Source organism: Pteropus vampyrus, unplaced genomic scaffold, assembly GCF_000151845.1.
Source record: "Pteropus vampyrus isolate Shadow unplaced genomic scaffold, Pvam_2.0 Scaffold311, whole genome shotgun sequence".
Lineage (NCBI taxonomy): Eukaryota > Metazoa > Chordata > Mammalia > Chiroptera > Pteropodidae > Pteropus > Pteropus vampyrus.
The window spans coordinates 358,931-377,923 of NW_011889092.1; the positions used below are offsets into that span (position 1 = coordinate 358,931).

Here is an 18,993-nt window from a genome sequence, read left to right on the forward strand (position 1 = left end):
AAATGTCAAGGAGCTTTTCCTGTTTTCTTCCAGTAGTTTTACAGGGTCTTACATTTAAGTTTCTAATACATTTCAAGTTAATTTTTGTGAGTGGATCCAATTTCATTCTTCTACATGTGCTTATTCAGTCTTCTGAACACCATTTATTAAAGAGACTATCACTTCCCCCATTGAATCTTCTTGGCTTCCTTATCAAATATTAGTTGATTGTATATGTGCAGGTTTATTCCTGAGGTCTTGATTCTGTCCCTTGGCCTGTGTGTCTGTTTTTATGCCAGTATCATATGTCATTCTGATTACTATAGTTTTGTAATAAAACTTGAAATTTTATTAAAGGAATTGTGATGCCTTTAGCTTTGTTCTTTTCTCTGAGGATTGCTTTGGGCATCTGAGGTCTTTTGTTGTTCCACATGAATTTTAGGATTGTTTTTTCCTATTTCTGTGAACAATGTCATTGAAATTTTGATAAGGACTGCATCAAATCTATAGATGGTTTAGGGTAGTATGAACATTTTAACAATATTAATTCTTCTGATTCATGAGCATGGGATATCTTTCCATTTATTTGTGTCTTCTTCAATTTTTTTTCAACAATGTCTTATAATTTTCAGTGCACAGATCTTTCACCTCCTTGGTTAAATTTATTTCTAAGTATTTTCTTTTTTTTTATTTTTTGATGTTATTGTAAATAAGAACATTTTCTTTATTTTTTTTTCAGATAGTTCACTGTTACTACATTAAATCACATTTTAAAAATCACCTAGAAAATCAATTCTGTTTCTACTTCTATTACTCTAACTAATGAATAGCTTTAAAAAGAACAATGGACTGAAATTCTACTATATGTTACTATTTGTTCCTGAGAGTTAATTTATAGGAGTTATTTAATACATTATGGTGGTAGTAAAGCCTTCAATGTCAAAAAAATAAACCTGTTTTGGAAATAAAATTAAATGACAAAGATAGTGTCAAATTTGCTTGACTGCTATACATAAAAAAAAATGTAAAACAAGTCCAGAAGACAGCAACAAAATATCCATTTAAGGCAGGAACTAGTGATTCCAATTTTAACTTAAAAACAATAATTTACAATCTCATGTGTCTGTCAGAAGACACTGACAATATTAAAACAAATTTTTCATTCACTTATTTAACAAATCTTTCTAAACTACATCTGCTAAAAATCTGGCACCAGTTAGTAATGGGGTTGCACTATGAAAAAGACAGGCAATGTTTCTGCTCTCATGATGTTTACATTCTATGTGGCAGAGGAAGACAAGAAAAACAATAAATGAGCAAAGTAAATTCATAGAGCAGCACATTTTAGAGATAACATAAGTGTCAGAGTATGTCTATGTTAGCCATTCCAGATCTTTCTCAATGAGTATAACTTTGCCACTTCTAGAATGGCTGCGTGAAAAGCAGCTATTTAAAAACCAGACTTTCCCATTTTTTTCAATAGAATTCACAGTGTTAGCAATATCAGCAATAACAGCATTAGTACTTAATATTTATTAAATCATACTATGTGTCAGGCACCAATCTAAGTGCTTCAAATAAATTATCTAACTTTCTCCTCACTACTCTCTTATTCAGACATAATTTTCATCCTGTTACAGGTGAGGACATTTTATAGAGAGATTAAGTAACTTGCCCAGGGCCAAACAGCTAATAAGAGTTAATAAGTGGTGAAGCCAAGGTTAAAATCCAAGCAGCCTGGCTCCAGATGGTTCTCAACCCTGACTGCATAAAGGAATCACATTAGAAGCTTCAGGAAATACTATCCACCAGAAATTCTGACTTAAGTGATCAGGAGAAGGTCCAGGGTATCTATACATTTTAGAGTTCCCCAGGTGATTCTAATGTACAACCAAAATCCAGCCTAGCCCTAGACTAGAGCATAAGACACAAGAATGGAAGTAAAATCATTTTTTTGTGTCACTTTGTTATCTCACCACATTATCTACATGAGAAGTAGGCTGGGAAAATATTAGCCCAATTTTTGTAGCTGACAAAACAGGTTCTGAGAGGTAAATCAAGTATTGGTAAAGGTGTGAAGAAACAGGTATCCTCATAGACACATGATATCCTCAAATTTTATAATTTTGGCTAATTTGATAAGTAAAAAAGTGGTATTCTTTTATTTTACTTTATATTTTCCTCATTAATAGCAAGATAAATCCATTTTTATAAGTTTATATATCCTCCTCTGTTACTTCTATACCTTGTACATAGATGCTGTAAACTCATCTAAAACTGAATGCTTGAGTCAAGCACTTTATCAGGAACCATACATCTTTTGTTTATTCTCACAACCACCCTATTAACTAGGTGGTATTATACCCATTTTACAGATTAAGAAACTAAAGCTTGATAGATTAAGCTGTTTTGAAATTCAAACCTCAATATGTTTGAGATGAAGGGTTCTTGAAATTTTTGCTATATTATTTGTATGCTGGTGCCATCTCCATTTTCCTATCTTCCCTATTAGACTTAAAATATCAAATGAACAAGAAGATAGCAAATATGTTTAATTCTCCACTGTATCCATAGCATCTAGCATAATGCCTGGTACAAAGTAGGAGTTGAACAAGTATTTGCTGATTAACTGATCTTGTTAAAGAGTAAATTCTCATTTTCTTACCTTGAGTAACCCAGCACAAAACCTGAAATATAGAATATACTCAGTAAATATTTGCTATCATGAACTGAATTAACCAGAAGAAACAACAGGAATCAGCAGCCATTTCAGATTAAATTCTTGGCTTCCATCAATTCACACTTGTTCTGTCCAGGTCCCTTAGAGGAACCAAAGCTGAAAACACCTGCAGGCTGGCAAAATCCAGCCTGCTGAGGCTGCATGTGTTGTTAATGAGTTCCCACTGCTCCTCTTCTCTCTCAGCCAAACTTCAATTTCTGCTTAGTTCTGGATTCTCCCACAGCAATTAGGCCAGTCTGCTATACCCAGTACTTGCTGATGGAGAGGCCTATAGAAGCCCTAAATATTATGTTATCCACTATATATCATCAACTTGATTATTATAGCAACAACTACAGTAATAACTAATTTGTTGGCTATAGCCAAGGAATAAAGAATTCCGAAAAATTAATTTTCTAGAAATCTAAAGCTTACTCTTTAAAACACCATAAAATTTCCCTCTATTATAACTCTTTGACAGTTCTACAAAAATGATTATATAAATACATACACATATATATATTTTTCCTGTTACTAAAGCCAAAGTAGAAATGCTTTCTCTTGACAGTTAATAGGACTTCTTTAGGTAAATCTCTGGAGTACTCCCCAAAAAACCCACAAAATATTTAGATGCAAAAGGGGTTCTACTCAGGTTCAGGGATTTTACAGAATGATGGATAAGAAGGAACTGTGAAGGATATACTCACAATTAAATCCTACAATATGCATTGTGCTGGTACACTACCAAAATGGTGCTCATTTTTCCTCTGCAGAGGGCCAGGGCCACTTTCAAATAGTCTTAATTATTAGAAGTTCTGCCTTATTTGTGTCAAAAATATGTCTCTAGAGTTTTTGCCCTGAGTCTCTACTCTTAGGCAGTATAGAACGAGTCTTCAGAGAAACGTGTACACTGGAGGCAGACCGAGTTAGGTTTGAGTTTTGGTGCTGTGACCGGCTGTGTTACTTCTCCAAATTTTAATGTTCTCATCAGGCTAACCTCAGAGAAATACAGAAAGGATTAAAAGGGATCATGTAGGTAAGCACTAAGCACAGTACCTGGCACACAGTAGATGTTTAAAAGATGTAGCTTTAAAAGATTAATACTACAGTTGAAAGCAAGTATTAGGTAGCCCAAGTCTTTCCTTTCCTCAGGCCAAATATTTTCTGTTCCTTCAACGTTCCTTGAATGCTATAGTTTCAAGTACTCAAATCCTGGCTGCTCTTTTCTGGACAAGTTCCAGTTTGCCAATCTTCCTTTAACTTGTGGGATCCAGAACTGAATAGAACCTTTGACTACAACTTTTAGATTGAAAGAAAATTTTTCCTTTGAAAATAGTTTCCTTTGAAGAAAAAAAAACATAAAGTTAGGAAAGTAATAAATATACAAATGAAAGAAAACCTAGAAATTAGAAAAACAGAAAAAAAGCTTTCTTCTACAGTGTCCAGGAGAATTGTTTTAAAAGGTTGTAAAATATTCTTTCTCATAGGTACATCCAGTTTATTTAACCATTTATTTATTATTAGACATTGGGATTGTTAATTTTAGACAAATAGCTTTTCCTATATTTGGTATTTTTCCTTAGAACAGATTCTTAGAAGTAGGAGTATAAGTTCTGTGTTGATGATATAAATATTTTGATAATTCAATCACAGTGCTATATTACTTTCCAAAAGAGCTCTATTTACAATGCCATTGGCAATGTTTGAAGGTGTTTATTCTCTAGTACCTTTGCCAACACTGAAGATTAGCTTTGAAAAATATTAATTTGTATATAAAAAAATGATACCTCCCATGAATCATATCTGATTACTAGCGAGAGTGAACATCTTCATGTCTGTTTGTTCTCCATGAACTGTCTCTTCACGTCCTTTGGCCTTGAGTTTCCTGGAGTTTGGGATTTTTCTAACCATGGTATTATATACTTCTTTATGTATCAGCCATATGTAAATGACTTACTGTCATTTGATAAAGACTTTAGGATAATTACATACTTTTCTGCCTTCTTAAATAGAATACAATGAACAAAATTTAACCTTTTCTTAATTGTTCAGGATTGTCATTAACTTATTCAAGGAAGAACTACTGAGCATCAATTCCATGTTAGGCCCTGTGTGCTAGATATATAAGAGTGAATAAGGCATAGTTCCTGATATCAAGGATCTCATAATCTAGCATCATAAAAATCAATCACAGTTGTTCATCTCTTCCTTTGGCTGTTAATATACTCATCCTCCTGCTATGCTAGTGTCTTTTTGCTTCTATTTTATTGCCTTATTTTACCAATTATCACCTGGGTGAAAGGCTAAGGTAAATTCTGCCTCTTGTGATTATAAGGTGTTTAATTTTATTCCTGCTGTTTGTCAGAACTGCCTTCTGGATCCCAAGACATGTTCCAGTACTTGAGGACATATGAGCTCTGGAGTCAAAGTCAATTGCTAGAGCACTAACGTTTATGCAGCTTTTATTTTCAAAGCACAGTCACATATAAACTCGTTCAGTAGGCTGGTACACTGGCAGGAATAACAACGACAAAAAAGGGCGGGTAAATTTAACCAGCCAAAGTCCAAGCTATTAAGTTAATTGAGTGGTAGAGAATTCCCTAGATTATACAAGTAAACCAGGTAAGCAACTGAGACATAATGATTTATCTACAAAAGAGTTTCACAAAATGTGGGATGTTAACAGATGTTTTAGAAAAAAGGAACCGAGTGGTCAAATACATTTGGAAGACACAGTTGAAATTATATTTCTTTAGAATATCATCCTAAAGGCTTTAATGATACACTGATATGTAGGCAAATTTCCAAAGGAGAGATAAGAGAAGAATATTATATATGATATTTCTCAAACTCATTTAATCACAAAATCCCTATTTCATTAATCTCTGGTGGAATTTGTAATCCATAGAATATATTTTGGTAAAAGTAGAACTAGAGATATCCTTTACAATGATAACAAGTATAGTAATGACAGCAGCTATTTATCAATCATCTCTTCTATGTCAGGCACTTTTCATGTTATTTCACTGTTCCTACATATGAAATTAAAATACTTAATATCAATACATGTAAAAAAATAGCTTATTATAAAAATATTTGTACAAGGATTTATAAGTTACAGTTTTCATATCTATTATTTTATATAATCTTCGAGAAATCTTAAAGTGTGAAGAGACTGTATTTAGAGAATAAAGGCTTATGTGGCTTGCTCAATGGCTTAAGTAGCTTCCTCAAGGATATAATTAATACTAGTACTAGTAAAATCGGGGCTAGAAATCACATCTTCCAACTCCCACTTTATTGTTCTTTACCTCTACCTCGATCCTTCATCTTTAAGGACTCTGAATGCTCAAATAGATAACGGTAGCTCAGATTTTGCACTATAGTACTAGGGAGCTGCTCAAAAGTTCAAAGAATATAGTAAGGCTACCTACGGCCTATATATGTAATTCTCATCAAATTTTACAAAATCTTGTAACTAATTAAGTACTATCCTTGGAATAAAGCTTTTCCTAGCCACAGACTACTTTTTGACAAATTTCTTATGAAGCAGAGCCTGGAGTCACTATCCCTAGCAACTTTCAATATAGCTGTGTGAATGTGATGTGTCAATTAAGATAGTGCCTCTTTCTTCTCCACAGTCACAGATCTCTTTCCTTCCATGTCTCCAACATGTTAATTGCCCAGTGACAGTGTATTAGCTTACAGCAGAGCCAGGCAAGTCATGATACATGAGCCATTCTGCTGGCTCGGATCTTGGTTCAGGGCAACCAGAGTAAATTACTACTACAGCTGCTACATTAGAAACATGTTGCTGTTATTTCTTCATTCAGAAACATTCCTTGAGCATCACTCTGCCCAACTTCAAATTATACTACAAAGTGACAGTAATCAAAATGGCTTGGTATTGGCAGAAAAACAGACACATGGACCAGAGGAACCGAATCAAGAGCCCAGAAGTAAACTCATATTTATATGGGCAAATAATTTTTGACAAAAAAGCCAAAAACATACAGAGGAGAAAGGAAAGCCTCTTCAATAAATGGTGCTGGGAAAACTGGAAAGCCACCTGCAAAAGAATGAAACTAGATTGCTATCTATGACCACACACCAAAATTAACTCAAAATGGATTAAGGACCTAAATATAAGACCTGAACCAATAAAATGCATAGAAGAAAACATAGGAACTAAACTCAAGGACCTCGGATTTAAGGAGGATTTTATGAATTTGTCCTCAAAGGGAAGGAAAGTAAAAGCTAAAATAAATGAATGGGACTACATCAAACTAAAAAGCTTGTACTCAGCAAAAGAAATCGTCAACAAGGTAAAGAGACAACCATCCAAATGGAAAAATATATTTGCAAGCAATGCCTCCAATAGGGGCCTAATATCCAAAATATATAAAGAACTCATACAACTCAACGACAACAAAAAAGCAAATGATCCAATCAGAAAATGGGCAGAGGACCTGAACAGGCACTTCTCCCTAGAGGACATACAAATGGCCAACAAATATTTGAAAAGATGCTCAACATCGCTAGCTATTAGGAAAATGCAAATCAAAACCACAATGAGATACCATCTGACACCTGGTAGAATAGCTATAATCAACAGGACAAGTAATAACAAATGCTGGAGAGGATTCGGAGAAAAAGGAACCCTCATACACTGCTGGTGGGACTGCAAATTGGTACAGCTACTATGGAAAACAGTATGGAGGTTCCTTAAAAAACTAAGAATTGATTCACCATATGATCCAGCTATCCCTCTACTGGGTATTTACCCCAAAGACTTGAAAATCCATATCCGAAAAGATATTTGCACACCAATGTTCATAGCAGCATTATTCACAGTGGCCAGAACATGGAAACAACTGAAGTGGCCTACGACAGATGATTGGCAAAAGAAGCTGTGGTACATATACACAATGGAATATTACTCAGTCATAAGAAGAGATGAAATACTGCCATATGCGACGACATGGATGGACCTCGAGATAATCATGCTAAGTGAAATAAGCCAAACAGAAAAAGTCGAAAATCACGATATCACTTATATGTGGGATATAAACCTAAAAGCAACAAATAAACAGGACAAACAAATAGAGATTCATGAACATGGACTAAAGACTAGTAGTTACCAAACTACTAGTTTGGTAGTAGGGGGTGGTAGAGGAGGGAGTAGGTAAACGGGGTAAAGGGGGTCAAATATACAGGGAGAGGGGGGGCGAAGTGGGTAAAGGAGATCAAATATATGGTAGCTGAAGGAAAACTGGACTTTGGGTGGTAAACACAACAATAGAATATACAGATGTTATATTAAAATGTACATCTGAAAATTATATCATTGTATTAACCAATGTTACCCCCAAAAACTTAATTTAAAAACAATTCCTTGAGCATATATTATGTGCCAGGTATAAATAAGCCATAATTTTGTCTCTAAAAAAGCTTACAATTGAGCTGAGGAATGTAAATGACTAAAGCTATGCTACTATGGACTTGTGATGTGGCTAGTTCAAACTGAGATGTGCTCTAAGTATAAAATACACACTGGATTTCGAAGGTAATATAAAAAATAATGTGAAATATCTCAACAGTAACTTTTATATTAATTCCTTGTTGAAATGATAATATTTTGGGTACAATGAATTAAATAAAATATATATTAAAATTAATTTCACCTGTTTTTTTATCTATTTAATATCCCTACTAGGAAATTTAAAATTACATATATGGCTTGCATTATATTTTTATTGGACAAGAAAGCTCTAGAGACATGAAAGAGTGTGGTGCTTATAAGCAAATCATGCAGCTATGTCCTAAAGTAAGAGAAAGGAAGTAGCAAAAAGACGGGGACAAATCATTTAATCACTTAATAACAGTTAAATAATTAAATGCCTCTGTGTCAAGAAATGTTTCACGCATTTTGGAAACGAAAAGGAGTAAGGTAAGACATTATCCCTGTTCTCAAGGAATTCATAATCTATAAAGGAGATGAGAAGGTGCTTTTATACTTAATTCCAATAATCCTGCTGCCAGGAACAAAATGAGACACTCAACAGCCATCTGGCTCCAGGTATCTAGTGCTGCATTCCCACTTGCATCCATTTTCTGTCCTTCAGATTCTCTAGTGGTAAATACAGGAAGTACATATATCTGCTTGATAACACATAAGAAGAGATGACAATTTCATTTGAGATAGGAATGCTGCTAGTGTCTTCCTTAGCATCTCTCCATGCACACAGACTGTCCCACCCGAGTCAAGATCTACAACTGGCAGCATTCACGCAGGCACATATCGTCTACTCTAAACCAGGGTACCATCAACCAAATATTGTTTACTTCCTAGTAGCTCACAAGTGCCATTAAAATATAAAGCATTATTTGAAAAATAAAAAGGGAAATTTTTCAAATATTTATGGGACATCTCCATATATAAAATACTACAATAGGCTCTATGAAGGAGACAAATAAAGGATAGACATCATCTCTATCTAAAGCACCTGAATGGAATATGTCTGCTTAGCCACTAAGATTACTGAGATATAGACGCCACTTTTGACAAGGCACAGATTCCATCCACCTCACGCCAGTGATATATACAAAACATTTTATAAACTAAAGAATTCATGTATTGAAGCCCACCCCAGTTGGGAAACTCTAGTTTAAAGAACAGGAGATCTTAGGCCTACCATGACAAATATAAAATCGACTCACATCCCTAACCTTTTTATATCAAGCCATATGAGTGAGCACAGACAAAAGAGTTAGGCTAGTTAAATTCACTCAGAAGTAAACAATGATTATGCTAACATCAACTTCTACTATCAACTAGTTACTTACCGTGAACACAGCCCAGGACAGGGCAGAATGGCCTCCTCCATGAAGAAGGAGTAGGACTGGACCCTCTGAACCACTCTTGTAAACTCGAAAAGTGTATGAATAGTTAAAGACAACACATCTAAGCTTTTGTTCACTGACATGTTTGATTAGTTATAATAATGCTGATTAGAAAACTCAGGCAGTACCCATCTACATACAAAGTTACATACTTCCAAACTTAAGATACACTTAAATAGAAGTTTCTGAGACATCAAACCTCTGTTTTTAAAGCCTGGACCCAGGATGACCATTTTTCCAATGGAAAAAATAGTGATTCCCTTTGCACCAATGAGGACACAGTCCTTGGTTTCTAGATGCTAAAAACCAGTTCACTCACTAGACTCATGAAACTTTCCCCTGGGCTCTTAAGAGATGTATCCATTTCAGAAATTTAATTCTCATGCATTAGACAACGGTAACCAAGTAAGATACTAGCATAGACTTACAGGTAATATTCTATGCTCTATGACAAACAGGTAGAGAATAAAAATGAAATAAACAATAGAAATAAAGAACATTTTAGGAACTACATGTCTTCTAGCTTACAACATTACAAGCTTACTAAAGAATAAACCATTTTGCAAAGGATATATCCTTGCCAGTTTCATTCTCTACTTCTACATCTTCCATGGACTCAAAGTATTGACTCCAAGAAACAGGGGAAAAGTCCCGTTTTCTTCCAGGGCTAAGGAAATAAAGAGAGAAATTAAGTAAGAAAGTTATACATAAAAAGATAAAATCTTGATCAAACAAATGCTAAATGCAAATCTGAAATGAAAATAGCAAGGGTATTTTCTCTTAAAGGTATGAAGAGTTTCCATACACAAAGCATCGTATTAAAAATGTGTTTCTAAAAGTTGAAACATAAATTTAAGAGTAAAAAAGTTTAGGATTTTAGGAATTGATTAGTCTATTTTAATCACAAATGTATTGTGTATATACACACCACAAAACCTGCTAGTTCTCTCTTCTTGTTCTTGGCTTTAGGCTCATTCCTATTCTCTCAACCTACTTTAATATCATTCCTGCTACAATCTTTTTTGGTCATTATTATCTCTTCATACCTTTAATCCCTTACATTACTTCATGCTTGTCATTTCCCAACCAATAAACACACAACCTTTATAGAAGGCAAACTGCCAATACCAATACCTTGAATTTCTAAGAATTTATCCAAGTCTATGCTCACACAGAAGTGAAATGACTTCTCTATTCAATGTAGCATCATTTGTAATACAGAAAAGTTGGAAACAACCTAAATACCCATCAACAGGTGAATAGTACATAGAGAAATAATATTTAGCTGTAGGAAGAAGGAAACATTTATAATATGATAAAATTCTTTACACACGGATAATATAACACTGTTAAGCAAACAAACAAACATGATGCACATACTACCATTTGGATAAAAATAGGAAATATGTATAAATATAATTGTTTATACATGTTTAGAATTTCTCTGGCAGATGAGAGGGGCAATTTTTAATACATATCCCTTTCTATCTTTTGATTTTTGAACCAGGTGTTTTTTTAAAAATAAAATTATTTTAAAACAAAAATAACAAATAAATGTCTATTTACAACCTATGTCTTCAACTCTGGATGGGACATAAGAAAGAAACCCCAAGTCTTCCCCTATTTCCACACCTATTCTTCCCAGTAATGGAGGAAATTCAGAATTTTATGAGCAGCAAAACACTACCTCCTGCTAGACATCTTCTCGTATACGCCATGGGGCTGAACGTACAAAGTATAATACAAGGATCCCTTTAAAGACTTAAGTTAATACAAAAGCATTCTAGGTTGACTATAATACTGAAAAGAATTACAATAGAGTAGCTGGACAGTCAGGTATGTATTCTTTCAATAGTCAAACATTTATTGATTATCTATCCTCTTCTAAGAATTGAGGTCAGTAGTTCAAAATCCATGTAACAATAAAATCACCTGGGGAACTTTTAAAAATACTGATGCATGGATCTCACTTCTAAAATTGATTTAAATGGTCTGAGGTATGGCCCACACACTAATTTTTACATTCCCTAAAGTTGAGAGAGAGAGAGGTGCTAGGAATACAAAGGTAGAGTATATGATTTGGAACGAGAGAAGAGTTCAAATTCCTCACAGTTTCTACTATTTCCCAAAAATTCCCTGCAAATTTCTAACACAGTATGAGCTTGGACAAATTCAAATTATTTAAACTCCTTCTGCCTTGGGTTGTAGTGACTGAATAAAGTAACATTTTTAAAAAAATCTAATACATCTGGCATTTGGTAGTTGCTCAGGAAATGAGTAATCCTATGTTCTGGTAGAAAAACTGCCTCTGTGGAAGTAAACTACAATTTCAGCCTAAACCTGTATTTTTCGTTTGCTGATTGCACTTGAATTCCTACTGGAAAACTAAAAGCTGAATTTTTAATCCTACCTACTCATCAGTCACTTACAAATCCACCTACGCATATAATTTCAAGCTTAACAACCACACCATGGCATACCAAACATGTTATAATGGATTTTAAGGGTGTAGTACGTGAATAGATTTTTGATGTCTGGACCTAGGACATCATCATAGTAATAGTACCTAACATGTACTGTACACAATAGTGAGTCACTGTTCCAAGTAATTTAAAGGCATGATTCCATTTAATCCTCACGAAACTTTTGAGTTATTTTTCTGCTGAATTCACAGATAAAAAACAGATTTAGTAACTTGTCCAAGGTTATACAACTACTAACTAGCAATATGAGGATTCAAATCCTCTGCTCTTTATTCTAACAATAATTCTCAGATTCTTTTTTCTCCCTCACTCTCTCTCTCATTTATGCTTCTGAAAAGTAATAAGGCTTTAGGGTATGTTATCTGAAAAGTTCTCCTTTTCAGAATCTAAATATGGCTACAATTGGATTCCTTAGCAGGTGTAGTACTTCAAAATTGAAGAGTCTTGTTGGATTTTGACAGCAGGACAAGGGGGAACATGTGTTTATCTCAAAGAAAATTGCTGTTTCTATATCAACCGACCAGGCCAAGTTTCCACATCTATACAATCCCTTCTCCTGGTGCTTGTTTTTCTCCTAATCTTACTTTTTATTCTCCTCCTCCTAGGACCATCACTTCTAAATCGCCTAGTTCAATTGATTTCTTCCAGAGTCCAAGCAATTCATCTCCAAATGGTCCTTCAAGGGAGATATCACCCAATCCAGTCAACAGATCTTATACCATACTGAGGACCCTTAGATGGGCATTGACAACCTTTGCCTCCAGTTGACAGAGAGCAAGTATAGGGGACCCAATCCTCCAACTTCGCCTCTTCTCGGCCTGAAGTAGCTACAGCAATTATTACCCCAAATCCCAACAATTTTGGTCCCTAATACTTGGGGGGGAAATGGTAGGTAGTTAGACAGACATGAGCAATGGGAGCGAAGATCCAGCTCTGTAACCATAGACACCTCCTTTGAAGACCTTCCTTAAGGACCTCCCAGAAACACCAGCCCCTTTAGGGTTATAAATTAACCCAAATCCTAGGGCACAAAGGCCATAAAAGCTGCTGGCTTAATCAGCCACAAACGCTTGAGCAGAAAGTACTACCCTAACCTGCCTTTAACCTCAGCCCCATTACACCATCATTATAATACCATGCCTATGCCCGGAAGTTCATGATTCTACTTATAATAGACTGAATTCTAGGTAACCAACCACATGCACAGTAGGTAGGGTGTTATATAACAGCCAAATGTCGATCAAAATGCCCTCATGTGCCATTCACCTAGGAATGCCTTTGTAATCACCCATCACAGCCCTAATTAATATAGACCTTCCCACTTCTGCACTGTTGCAGCTTTCTTTGCTGAAAATCCACTCTTCCCTTGGAGCGTTCTCTGTCTTTTATCTTTTCACCTCCCAAATTCCCCAGGGATGCAGCCTTCATTAGTTTGTCCCGTCTCTTTCAAAATGTACTATCAATAAATCTTACTTCTAAATCTCGCTGATCTGTAATTCTTTATTGCGTGGTGGGGAAGAACTGAGGACCCCATGCCCCATGCTGCTGGGCGATGAAGGATTTCACAATCACCACAGCAATAACAGCTTTGGCTGACTTTGTCAAGGCCACAGGAACTTTCGTAGTTGGCTAAGCACCAGTTAAAGAACAATTAATTCCTATAAACAAATTATTCCTAGGAGAATACTCTCCACTTCTAATTTCTCTCATTTAAAAAAAAAAGGTTCCAGGGACTACCCAACTTATACTAACATATGAATAATTTCCATTTGGTAAAAGAGACAATAATCCATACATCCAAAGGTTGCTCCTATTCCCAGAGATTTTTCTGGCATGCTACTAACATCTTCATTTACATACGTAATTGTTTATACACTCCGCAACTTCAGGTAGTTTTGCAACCAATGTTAGATATGAAGTAGACAACGAGGACCTTACATTAATCTTTATATACTAGCAAGATAATGCCCCTGTTCTCAAGAGGCTAATGTCAAATACTTAAATATCTAACATAATATACAGAGTTAAATAACCTAAGAGGTACAGTTAAAGAGCTGTGAATGCTCAAAGGAAGGAAGAAAGACTATTTTCAGTTTGGGAAATACAGAGAGGCTTCAAAGAAAAAAATAACATTTAAGCTAGGCATTGAAAGACAGACAGAAATTGGACTGATATAAACGGGGAGGAGTAAAGAAGACATTTTAGGCAGAGAAGGGCACAAATAAGGACCCAGTATGGTACCTGTCATAGGGAACACTGATAAAAAACAAAATGTTTAAAATAGCTAACTGTACTAAGGTAGGAATAAGTAAAGTAGTTCTGAAAAACTAAAAGTAGCTGATATAACTAAAAGCAGATAATGTAGAAGGAATATATAATAAAGTGGGAAATATAAATGTCCTTTTTCTGTTATTTGTGTTAGGGTCCCAAAAATCAGATAGGGTATAAATGGTTTTGCAGAAAATGAGGATCCAATAAAATATACAGATTAAAGTATTTTAGAAAGATCAATGTGTTGAAAGGTACACAAAATGGGACTTGATTCTGGAAAAAAAATGCTGTAATAACTCAGTAGAAGATGGGTGTTGAGGAGGAAATCATAGGAAGACCTTTCAAAAAGGTAATCAACAAATCTCAGGAATGTTCAAGATATGAAAAACTAGAATCAATTCAATTCTGAAGTTCTGAAACAGAGGTGAATTATTAAGGCCTACAGTTCATAAATAAAAATCTACTTTGGGAGGTAAATATAGGTAGATTTTTATGTCAGAATGAAGTTTATTTCAAACCTAACAAAATAAATGCATAATTTCCTCCCACATCTGCTACCAGAGAAAGGAGTCTGGCAGAGAGGTAACAAAATGGTGCTGTGAGAGACAACAAGGAAATAGCATCTGCCTAAATCACATGAATCAAAAGGGTTTATGGACCCTTTGCTATTATCATAGACTCTGCTCAGAATCTGATGAGCGCTATGAATCTTCACTCTGGAAAAAAATGGACACATATATATTTTGCATACGGTTCCACTGGCTTCAGGAAATCCATTTATGAATCTCAAATTTAGAACCCCTGGTCTACATTTTGACCTTAGCAACCTATTTCCAGCAGAAGAAAATTTTTTTTAAAGAGAAAAGAAGAGATACTAAACCCTTAATACTTCCTAAATTAATTTTCTATTTCCTACCGACTAAAGATTTGTTTTCATAACCCAGTTTTGCCTTTATTTATTATATGACCTTGGGCAAGTCACTTAACTTCTCTAAGCCTGGGTTTCTTCATGTCAGATAGGGTGATATTGCCAACTGTTTAGAGGTTGTTATGAGTATTAAAGTAGCCCTCTTATCTCTTGGTTACTCTCAAATTAGCCTATGCTATTTTTATCATAGAATAAATCATTTCTGAAATTACTTTGTTCCTGTATTTGTTATTTTCCTCCAGTCACTCAACCTAACTTGCTACTAAGGTGAGATCCATGAGAGCAAGAACATTCTCCGTTTGTTCATCAGTGTACTCTCAGAGCCTGGCACACTGATGATTATCTTTTGACAGCATGAAATGAGCTAATGTGCATAAGCATTTAACTTGGTGTCTCAGTAAATAATAATAATAATTATTATTATTATTACTATTATTAGGCTTTGAGGCTAATAAACAGAATCTTCCTTACTGAATCCTGATGAAGTTTCCAATAAAAGTAAATGGAACACTACAAAACTACATTAATCAAGACTGTGATACAAGCATGAGATTAGACACATAGATTTATCAAATAGAATTGAGAGTCCAGAAATAAACTCTTAACTCTTGCAGTCAATATATTTTCAACAAAAGGCCAAGAAAATTCACTGGGGAAAGAACAGTCTTTCCAACAAATGGTGTTAGGACAACTAGATATCCATATGTAGAAGTATGAACCTGGACCCCCTTCTCACACTACACACATAATTAAATCAAAGTGTATCATAAACCTAAATGTAAGAGCTAAAACTGTGAAACTCTGAGAAGAAAACACAGGAGTAAATCTTTGTGATCTCGGGTTAGGCAACAATTTCTTAAATACAACACAAAAGCAGAAATGATAAAAGGAGTTGGACTTCATCAAAATTACAACTTTTTGTTAAAACTATACAGTTTGAATATAGTCCCATTTATTGTTGTTTCCCTTTCCTGAAAAGACATATCCCAAAAAATACTGGCTGAGAGCAATGTCAAAGTTTACTGCCCATATTTTCTTTTAGTTTTATGGTTTCAGGCCTTACATTTGTCTTTAATCCATTTTGAGTTATTTCTGTATATGGTATAAGAAAGTGGTCTTTTTTTTTTTGCATGTATCTGTCCAGTTTTCCCAACACCATTTATTGAAGAGGCTGTCATTACCCCATTGTATATTCTTGCTTCCTTTATCATATATTAATTGATCATATAGGCGTGGGTTTATTTCTGGGCTCTCTATTCTGTTCAATTGATCTGTGTTTTTATGCCAGTACTATGCTGTTTTGATTAGTATAACTTTCTTGTATAGTTTGATATCAGGTAATGATATCAAATATAATACTTCATAAATGTTCATTAGTACAGAAATACTGTTCACAGCTGAGCCACATGGTATATTGATTACATTCTTTCTTGTATGACTTCTTACTTTTCTCCAGAATAACTATCTTTCATTTTGTTTACTTAGCTTTTTATTCAACCATAACTAATTGTTTCCCAAAACCTTTTTATAGGCAAAAGACATTAATAGGCATTTCACAAAACAGCCCATAAACATATGAAAAGGTCCCCAACTTCAATCACAGAGACATAAAATTTTAAATCACAGTAAGGTATCATTTCATGCCCGTTATGTTGACAAAATATAAGAAGCCAGACATTGTCAGGTATTGGTGAGGATCTGGATCAGATGAAATTGTCACCCGCTGCTAGTGGGAGTGTAAATGGAAAATAATGTTTGGAAAACAGTGAGGCATCACTTGGTAAAAGTGAAGACAGGTGTCTTTCAATCTAGTACTTTTACTTCACAGAGAAATATCTGCACATAGGCACTAAGATACACACAAAACGATGTTCACAGAAGCATTTCCATAAAAGCAAAGAATAACAAGGAAGCTAAACATCCATCACCAATGAATAAATTGTGATATATTCCAACAATTGAATATGGCATGGCAGTAAAAATGGATGTGCTAGAATTACATGCAGTAACACAAATGTATCTCGGAAATATTTAGAGAAATAAGCATAGAAGAACAAATGCAGTAAGATTCCACCTACAATAAAGTTCAAAAACAGGCAAAACTAAATAACTTTTTTATGGATACATGGATAGGAAGTAAAACGATTAAGAAAAGCAAGGGAATGATAAATATGCAAATCAAGACTATGGTGCATGGAGGTGCTCATGGGGAGAGGTAAATGGGCTTTTTATGAAGTGCTAAAAATGTTCTATTTCAGAAGGTAGGTGGTGAACATATGGAAATTTATTTTTCTTTGAATTGCGCATTACATTTTACATACTTTTCTGTATGTGTAAAATATTTCACAATTTAAAAAATCTGTGAAAAATCTGTAAAACTTTTCTTAACATGGTCAGTCACATTAAATAATCTATCAGGTCCATTTGTTCCTTGGAAAGTTCCAATCCTGACACCTTCATCTGCTCCAAATGAGACTGCTTGCTCTTTGCATATGATGAATTGTTGTCATTTCACCATCATCCTAGGAATTCCTCTCGCCTTTCTCCTGCTGTGTTGAATCCCTGATTCCCAAAGCCCATAATTTCCTTGATGCATTCTCTTATTCTGATAAAACATATCCTCCATTAGCTTCCTGAGAAAGGGAGATTAACCTTGAAATTTTGCATGTCAGAAAATGCTGTTATGTCATCTTCACAACTGTCTGGCAGTTTTCTTAGGTATAGAAATTTTATGTCAGGGACTGTTTTTATCAATGGTAATTAAGTACCTTGATAGATCCAACTTTGGAAATGTTGGCTAAAATTATATAGATGTGTGCATAAAAACATGAATATATAAAAATGAATGTATAACATATAAGATTATATTTTAATACATTACATACATAGTCTTATATATTATAATTATATATAGTCATTTATTCTTCTTAAATGCATATATGAGCTGGCAAGAAAGTAAGGAATATGGAATATTAAGGCCAAAAATTAAGTGAACATGGGAACCCAGAGAGGCATTCAGCCCATGAAAGCTGGCTTTTACCTTGATGGCATTTGCCAACTAAATGAACCTGAAGTTTTTGGAATTTCCTGGAGCATGCAGAGAAGGACACAAAGCCCAAGGAGGGGAGCCTTAGAGGAGCTGAGTAGGAAAACTTTCTCCCATAAAGCTGGGATCTGAAAGGATTATATCATCAGTGAAAGGATAAAGTAGAATTAACAATCTGCTCTTGATACTTGGCATTGAGTGGGAGGGAGAAGAAAAACAAAAAAATCCTTCTCCAATGAAATTGTAACCAAAAGACAGCTCTCAAACTGATTTTAGCTAAATTCATACCTCTTACATTATTCCAAAAAGGTTTGAGTTGAGAATTTAGTTTAAAGTGGACCCAGACTGATAGTGCCCTTAGGACTCCAATATAAGCAAAGGCAAATTCTCTCTGAAGAAATCAACCTTCATTCTAGGACCAAGAACTCTCACAGATAAAGTTCCAAAACAAAATGTCCACCTCCCGGTCAAAAATTATAAATCATGTGAAGAAACAGATGTATAAAGACTTCACAGATTGAAATTATCAGATAGAACAACACAGAAACAAAATATGAATATGAAAGAAGTTAGAGATACAGAGGAGAGAGGTCTTAAATAAGTCAATTCAGAGTTCCAATAGGAAATCAGAGAATGAATAAAGGTTAATATTTGAAGAGAAATA

General features: G+C 34.6%; 1 protein-coding gene across 2 annotated transcripts in view; it reads right to left on the bottom strand.

Annotated features, from left to right (window-relative positions):
• PPME1 (protein phosphatase methylesterase 1) overlaps window positions 1-18,993 on the bottom strand; it is a 64,606-nt gene that overhangs the window by 29,955 nt on the left and 15,658 nt on the right. For both annotated transcript variants that reach the window (XM_011377367.2, XM_011377368.2), the window contains exons 2-3: window positions 10,175-10,268; window positions 9,545-9,637 (exon numbers count right to left, since the gene is read on the bottom strand). In XM_011377367.2, the coding sequence (XP_011375669.1) occupies window positions 9,545-9,637; window positions 10,175-10,268 (187 nt within the window). The remainder of the gene's footprint in view (window positions 1-9,544; window positions 9,638-10,174; window positions 10,269-18,993) is intronic.